This window comes from Leguminivora glycinivorella, chromosome Z (assembly GCF_023078275.1).
Source record: "Leguminivora glycinivorella isolate SPB_JAAS2020 chromosome Z, LegGlyc_1.1, whole genome shotgun sequence".
In the NCBI taxonomy this organism is placed as follows: Eukaryota; Metazoa; Arthropoda; class Insecta; order Lepidoptera; family Tortricidae; genus Leguminivora; species Leguminivora glycinivorella.
The window spans coordinates 2,836,306-2,845,326 of NC_062998.1; the positions used below are offsets into that span (position 1 = coordinate 2,836,306).

Consider the following 9,021-nt stretch of genomic DNA (forward strand, 5'->3'; position numbering starts at 1 on the left):
CATCTCAGTTTTTTCAGTTCTAACCGAAGATACATAATAAAACAATAAAGTTATCGCAATGCCTTCAAATTTAGTTGATCTGCGGCCGGACCGTCGTCTGTTGGACCACGAATTCGAAGGTTACAAGCTGAACCTGCAGGCGTTGCCTCACTACAGCCACGACCTAACATCGCGTGTAGACCGTGTTTTCCCCGACGACGTCCAATACTCCTTCATTCACGCAAAGCTCTTTGCACTCCACAACCACCTCGTAGCGGACAAATGGGATTACACGCACAGTTTCTACTACATAGATGAGAAACAGCAAGTTAGGCATATCAGTTTCGATAACGCTAACCTAACGTTTCAAAACACTGTTGTTTACGATGTTCCGGCTCACGAGGAGCGCAAATCTGGTCATTTCAACCTGTGCCTGTCGTTTCCTTCTGGTAGTTTGGCTCTGGTGAGTGACGGGACGGGGTACTTGCACATAGTGGACACGCGCGCGCGCAGCAGGCCGGCCGAATGCAATGCACAGTGGCAGACGCAGCAGTCTAGTCTCATCTTGGGCGAAGATAAGTATTTCATCATTGTGGACTCAAGAATTGTAGAAGAAAACAACACAGATATCTTACACTGCCTCTTACAGTCTGTGGAGCAAAATGAGGCTCAGTTTGACTCTGTTTTGACATGGGTCACATTCAAATTTGATGAAGCCAACACAATTTGGTGTCAAATGAGCTTCAGGCAAGTTCAAGGGAAAGGCATTGTACATTATGCCGCACTGGAGAGTTTGTGTTCCGCTATCTACATAGCTTCCGATCATCCATTTAAATTTACAAAGGATTCTGAGAAGGAAATAGTTGAAAAAAAGGAAGAGATCAGGACAATATTGTACACATGGCTACAAACATCGGAGGACATAACTATTACATTGAAATTGGAGGAGAATTTTGATAAGAAGCTTTTTAGAGTGGATGTGAGTCCATTGGAGGTGAAGATAAGCTATGGGGGTAAAGAGTTTGTGAGTGGCCGTCTGCGGAACAGAGTGGACAGTGAGCTGACGACCTGGAACGTGCAAGACAACGGTCAGGCTAATGTGCTGCTGACTAAGTCGGACAGCATGCTGTGGGACGATCTCATTGAGGGTTAGTATATCAAACTAACTGATTTATTTGATGCTGACACATAATGTATTTGATTTCCACTAGAGATGGGCCGAATAGTTCGGTTATATTGCTGAATATTAACCGAATAAACAAAGTAAATAAATAGCATAAGTTGTTTCGTAATTCATCGGATAATGACATCCTATTTCATTGTAAGGCACGTTCTACTTGTATGCGTCGCTTGTCTCGGGGGCGCAACGACCCCCGCCACGCCGCCTGATCCAAAAAACGTCTCATCAGAATATTAACCGAATAAACATAGGCGGCGTGACGCGCCGTGATTTGCATTGCCTAAGGAACCACCAAAGGGAGTTATAAATGAGTTAAAATATAAGTACCTACAATATTTATGTAAAAAAAAAGTAACATAGCTTAAGAAACAAAGACCAAAATTTTCTTATGCACTTAATCATAGGAACATTAAGAGCAGGATTTAAAATATGGTGGAACCTAATGTTCGGTTCGGTAACAGCTGAACCGAATGTTCGGCCGAATATTCCTATTTCGGCAAAGTCCATATTTGGCCCATCTCTAATTTCCACAAAAGGGATGAACCAATAATAAACCCTACAGGTGGCGATAAGAACGGCGAGCAGATAATGGATGAGAGTCTGATCGAGGAGGCTCACCGCCGACTGTCACATCTCTGCTCAGAGACGGAGGTGACTTCTGTTGAACAGTCCGCTCCGGGGCTCTCCACGCAGGAGTTGGAGGAATGTGACGCAGCATCTGAAGAGGACACTGTGCTTGGTGAGATATAGTAATGAAAATAATAAATCTTCCCTCTTTAAAAAAAATATTTTTACATTACCGAGGACTTGTTGTAAAAGTATGGAGTCGATAAAATTTTGTATTGTCTTGGTTGAGGTAACCCATAAGGCAGGTTTCCCATATAAAAATATCTTATAACATATCAAGAGCTAAAGTATTTAAATGTTTTAGGGCCACTTGCACCAACGAAAATGGAGGGTTAACCCAAGTGTTAACCCACCATTTTATATGGAATTTGACAGGTGACAGTCCACTAACCCTGAGTTACGGCCCAGCCACGACATTGGTCTAAGCGCGACAGCGGTGAGCGGCAGCCATACGTGCGAATGAAAAGTCCCATCGCTGTGTCTCGCTCCAATGTATGGCCGCCGCTCACCGCTGCCGCGCTTAGACCAATGTCGTGGCTGAGGCGTTAAGTGGTTGGTGCAAGTGGGCCTTAGTGAGAAACTTTATATGCTACCATATTGGTACCTGTACCCACCAGATACCTCCCGTAAACATTACCAGAAGAAAAACTATTAGAAATGATCATACTTAAAATGCACATTACATCGCCTTGTGCTTCATAATCATAATGCGTCAGTTTTTCTTGCTATAGAAAGTACTAATTAAAAAGTTTTTTTGACGACCGGTCTGGTTCAGTCGGTAGTGACCCTGCCTGCTGAGCCGCGGTCCTGGGTTCGAATCCCGGAAAGGGCATCTATTTGTGTGATGAGCACAGATATTTTTGTTCCTGAGTCAGGGTGGATGTTTTTAATTTTTTTTAATTTAATTTATTTATTTGGGAAACATACAGCACATAATAATACATTAAGGTAAACAAACATAGTTAACTCATGAGCCAAAACAGTTTCCACTTATAGCTATTACAGAATTCTTTGCTCCGAAAAATAATACAAGTAAAATAAAAATAAAAAGTTGACTTCAACAAGCAGGAATAAATAGTTTTACATGCATGATTAAAGTAAAGTATTCAATCACAAATTTAGAATTTGGAAATGAATATGAATATACAAATCTACAGTTTAACACAAAACAACTTAACAATTGCAACATAAATTTAACGTTATACAATGGCAACATCAATTTAATTTTAACGTTGAGTATAAAAGGAAGATATAATTTAACTCAATTTGTTAATATTATTATTTTCTTTCTTTTTTTTTTTTAATTTTGTTTAATGGCAGAAACAAATCTATTATAATTATGCTGGAACAAATCAATTTTCGAAAACTTCTTATTGTATGTATTGCAGGCTCTTGATAGATATTTGTTGTTGACATACTTTTTGCGACTGAATTAGTTCTTCTGAGTCAGTTAAATTATTCAATAATTTAAACAAGAAAATTACATCACGTTTTTCTCTTCGCACTTCAAGGGACTCAAAATTCTCGGGTTTAAAAGACTGAAACTTATACTTCATACGTTGAAGAAATTTTTTTTTAATTCTTTCTAATGAATGTTTTCTATGTATGTATTTATCTATTTTAATATGTATATCGTCGCTTAGCACCTTGCTTATAAGTATCAAGCCTTTTCACATTAGTTTGGAGTCGTTTATCTGAAAAAATCCAAGATGGCGCCTGTAATGTATGGTGTCCCGGAATATTTATTTATTTTATTTATTTCGTTTTTTTTTTATTTGCAGTGCGTCTAGACACCAGCCACGAGACTACGCACCGCGTTCCCTAAGTGTGAACCGCTACCTCTTCAGCCTCACCATCGACCCACAGCAGGCGCCCGCCATCGTCCTGCGCCACGACGTCGACGCCTGTATTTGGCAACCTTACCCTGCAGACAACAGACCCTTCCTCACCCACGAAGGAACCTTAATGGCCTTCGGATACATACAGTCTTCCAAAACCAACAGGAAATTTATCACGTGCCCACCCAACTTATCTTACGGAGTGGTCTGCGAGAGTTCCAGACATATCTTCGTGTACCAGCATAGGAACAGCGGGCAGTTACGGAACAGGAGTGGCGGGGTGAACCGGCTGGTGAGAGTCGGCCAGCAGAATGTGTTCAATGTGGAGAAGTTCGGTGAAGTGGTCGGGATTGAGGCGACTAATGATTATTTGTTCGTGTTGACTGAGAGCTCTTTGGTGGCTATTGGTGTTCAGTAAAGTTACCTCCAACTGTGTTTTAAGAGAAATTAAATATGTAAAAAGGATTTATTTTTATTAGTGTTGTTTTTTTGTCAGTGTAATTGGTTTCATTATATTATAATTGACCTAATCCTTGAACTCTACTCCTGTCGTGCTAATTATTGCGACAACAACGTAGTCCCCTCAATTATTTAATAGGGAACTTGACTGTATTTAAAATAAAAATAAAATGTTTTATACCATGCACGATATAAAGCATCAGATAATTATAAGAAAAACATGGACAGAAGTTATTTTTAAATCCAATTTCTATTTAATAAGTCAGGTAGAAAATATATAAAGTAACTGAGTTGACCGTGACGTCACTGAATTCGATTTCATATAAATTCCATATTAGCAAGTCGTTCAATTTCGTTTTGACAGTTCTTAAAAAGAAGCTGATTTGACTAGGAGGCAAGTAGCCTATTCTCTAACAAATAAAACAGCACATTGAAATCAAAACTTTCCTTTAATCAGTTTCAAAACGGTAACAACAGTTCATCAGAACAAAACTTAAGGCACCTCGATCAGGGCTGCGAAAGAGACGCGGCTATACGACAGAAAGAGACCTTAAACGAGGACTTATAAATAGTATGCAACGTGCTCTTTCTACCGACCGCGTCTCTTTCCCTTTATTTAGAATCACAGGATTATTAATATCATTGATCTTACATTATGTCCGGTTCGTAAATATACCGGATAAGTAGTCCCAGTGGCTACTGTAAGGCACTGGTCCCACCAATAGCGAGTAACCTATGAGCTATCGGCGATAGAAACGAACAAAAGATAAGCACTCCCGTGCAAATAAAAGAGACACGGCGATATTGATAGCTCACCGCTGGGCGAGTAACTATAAACATCGCCGTGTCTCTTTTATTTACACAGGAGTGATTATCTTTTGTTCGTTTCTATCGCCGATAGCTCATAGGTTACTCGCTATTGGTGGGACCAGTGCCTTAGGGCCGTTACAGTCGAACTATAACTTTGGCAACTGCATGCCGACGTTATAGTTTAGTTGCAGTCGTATTCAGTGTCGAACACTGGGACGCGAACGAGACTACGATACGTATAATGTACACAAAACTTAGCTAGTGACCCATAGTGCTTTTGCACACTATCCGATCCGAAATCGGATTTAGGACCGTAATCCTTATATATTATAGGCACCATCTTTGATTTTTGCCTATCGACATCCCAGTGGCGGTACAGCCATATAAGCCCAAAAGCCGGGCTTGCCCTAACATTTTTAAAATCGCGCGCTAATATTAGATATTATTAAGTTCTCCATAAGTGAAGCTCACGGCCGACCCGACCATACGGTACAGACCACAGCATGTTGCCATGTTTTGCCGTGGCGCTAGTGCAGCGCGGAAGAGCACGTTCACTACGTTCAGCTATATCTTGCTCGCTCGCACTCGTTGGCTTGCAATGGGGCTTGCTCTTGCATCCTTTTTTTCCTAGCTTTTAGCCTACATTCTGCCTAGCAACTTATATAACTATTTGTAGGTATATATAGAACATTTGTTCCACGATTTAAGCCGGGCTTTTGGTATGAAGTGAGGAACAAGATTGAGCGCGCGTTTGATTGACAACTTCAAGTGTATTATTATTTAGTCGAAAGTTTTATTTGCGTTAAGTGATGTGCTCTTCTTCGTTTTCTTGTTATTAAGTGTTTAATTCGTTTAAAAATCCAATTGACAATGGATGAACTTGTTCCTTGTGACGGTGACAAATGCGTGGTACACATATTACTCGACGAAGGCAAGGTAAAGTAGTTAAATTTTGCCCAAAAACGAGACATTATTTCCGCGCGAAAACCAACGCCCGGCTTGTGTATTTCTCAGAAAAGTGCGGCGCGTAATAGAACATTTTGTAGGGCTGTGAGTTCGAAAATTGAAGATTAAGTAGTTAGATATTGCCAAAACGTACCTTTCGGCTTGCCTCACTTTGAAACCCTAGGCACGCCACTGCGACATCCTTTCTAGTTTCAATATCGGATCGAATAATGTGAGAATGCTCTTATCCTAAGTTCTAATATCCTTTTAGAAGGACCAAATCCAAACGAATTTTGAACTAAGTATAAAGAATAACCCCCATTCATAAACATACAAACTTTCTATCACACCAATACGAAAGGGACAAACGAACTTTACCGGCTTGAACTTAAGTGAACGTTTGGGCATTTTCGCGAGATCAAACACCAAAAATATTTTTTCTAAGGTAGGTAAATTTTATGTTTTTCCTACTCAGAATCACGAGCCCCTTCGATCTAGGACAAAAAACAAGAGACACAAAAATGGTCCCAAAATGTTATATTATTTTGCATACTTCCCACTTTGTAACCGCTGTAAAAAATGTTTGAAAAATGGTAACGAAGTGTGGAAAAATTAAATTTGGGACGCTTTTTTTCACCTAGTAGGATCGAAAGGGCTCATGATTCTGAGTAGGAAAAACATTAAATTTACCTATTTTCTAAAAAAAATTATTTTGAATCTTCTTTTCGCGAAACTGCCCGTTTATGAATAAGGGGGTATGTAAACAGTACAAATTTTTGTTTAGATACATAGTCTATTGGACCTTGATATTACAGAGTTTGTCCCGGCCTCAATCACTCATTCATATTTACAATACGAGGAAAGTACAAAAATCGGGTTGGCCGGACTCATTTGAAGGTTAAACTCCCCAAAATGGGGTAAAACTACGTTGACATACCTATACATTTTTTGTACTTTTTGTCAACACTAACTTAGCTGGCCTTCCTACAGCCAAGGCGATACTTCTCGCATATTAATAATATATTATGTATTGTTTTTCAAACTGATGTACTTTTAAAAGGCACTTTAGTGAAAAACCAGAAATATATGACTATCGTCAAGAGGGCGCTCTTATTCTGATACATGCGGTGACAGTTCAGTATAGTATGAAGAAAATAGTAAATTCCGCAACATGGCGCAAAGTCATATGTTTCTGGTCAGCGTGCGTAGCCAAATGCACAAACACTCACCATAATGTCTGTTACGTAGCTATCTATCTCTCTTGCGTATTGGCACGACAAAGCTAGACTGCATTTCTGTTGGCATCTGGCGTCGACGATTGCCATTCGGCTACGCCGACAGGCTATAAAGTTTGTTAAATTTTTTTTTTAGTTAAAAACCTTATACTAAATCAAACTTCTCATGTAAAAATGTATTTCGGTCAGAAAGACGTGTTACAATAATTATTATGAGCTTTAGTAAGTAATCTTCAATAACCTTGTTCTAAATAGACTTGGTCAGTCTGAGGTGTCATAAAATGTGTATGTGATTGAATTACATGAGAAAACGCTTCCATCTAATCGGTAACTTTTTAGTCTCAAGACAGCATGTTAAGGAACATGAAAATTTTGAAGCGGATGGTGTAGTGTAAGGCAGCGTTTCCACTTAAGCGTTGCGTGTCTCGGGGCGCGCAACGGACGTCTGCGCCACGCCGCCTCAGTGTAATTCAAAAAACGTCTCCTTAGTACATTTTGTACATATAGGAAGGACGTAAGACACGCCGACGCCACGCCACCTGGGGCGCGTCTTACGTCCTTCCTATACAAAATGTACTGAGGAGACGTTTTTTGAATTACATTTAGGTGGCGTGGCGCGGACGTCCGTTGGCCGCCCCGAGACACGCGACGCTTAAGTGGGAACGCTGGCAAAGAGGGCTAGGGCTAATAAAGGTTATTGAAAGAATTATTCTACCCGAATTTTACCCTTTTAATTTCCTTTTACCAAAGAGCATCGAGTATCTATACACCGTGTTTTTATTGAATTCCGTTGACTTTAAGGGTGTTTCTTTACGTCAAATACAATTAATTTCTCTAAGAAACTTAGCGTCTTAACTCTTACGGCTACCTAGTTATTAAAAAAATAAAAATAATGACTGAACACGTGTGTGACAGCCTTTCCCACCTTTCTTAACTTCAACAAGAAAAAATGGTGTATAGAGATTTACTGTCAAAATGTGTCATCTCAGAGACTGCAGAGTCGACACAGGATTAAAACTTTTGAAACTCAGTTTTGACAATTTAGAGCATAATTCTTAACTTGATATGCGTTAAAACTGTCAAATATTAATATTAGCGCCATCTAGCCGAGAATCAACCAAAGACGTAGCATCAAGAAAACCTTCAAACCTTCAAGAAAAGAGCGTACACCCATCTTAAAGGCTGGCAACGCACCTCCAACACCTCTGGTGTTTCGGGTGTCCATGGGCGGCGGTGATCGCTTTCCATCAGGCGACCTGTCTGCTCGTTTGCCTCCTATCCCATAAAAAAAAAACATGTATATTTCTCTTCATGGTTCGAGGACTTTATCTTTCTACGTCGTTTCTTCTACGTACATTCATCGTTTTCATACATAATAAATGAATTAATTAGTGCGAGAGACCCTTAACCTTTCGTATGCGTCTGTCAAAAAATTGTCATTAATATATTAGTCATAATAACTACATGTTAAAGTTGAAACAATATGGAGCAGATCTGCTCCTAAGCATACGAGAGGTTAAGAACAATATTCAAATTAGTGTCAAGTGATTGACGGCACATGTCAAAACAAATAACATTAGGAAGTGGCTAAAGGTTGTCAGCTAGAGATGGGCCGAATATGGACTTTGCCGAATACGAATATTCGGCCGAACATTCGGTTCAGCTGTTACCGAACCGAACATTCGGCCGAATATTCGGTTACGCCATATTTTTAAAGGGGATGTTCATTAAAACTATTAAATGATTGATAATGGTTACATATGTTACTACAACTATGTTTTTATGATTTAGTGGATAACTAAAAGGTAGTTAAAACAACTCTGAATCCTTCTCAACTACGGTTTTATAATTTTTTTTAAACAATTGTATTTATATTTTGACGCATAGGTTTCTCTTTTTTTTAAGCAGTTTCCTTAAAATGCTACTAAAATAGGAGTAAGATCTTCAT

At 39.4% G+C, this 9,021-nt stretch overlaps 1 protein-coding gene across 1 annotated transcript; it reads left to right on the forward strand.

Moving 5' to 3' along the window:
* LOC125241777 (nudC domain-containing protein 1) lies at nucleotides 1–4,099 on the forward strand. The gene is given in 4 exon segments (XM_048150395.1): nucleotides 1–1,127; nucleotides 1,722–1,898; nucleotides 3,568–3,606; nucleotides 3,609–4,099. Coding segments are annotated over 4 exon segments (1,719 nt in total). The 5' UTR covers nucleotides 1–58; the 3' UTR covers nucleotides 4,043–4,099.
* Nucleotides 4,100–9,021: the final 4,922 nt, after the last annotated feature.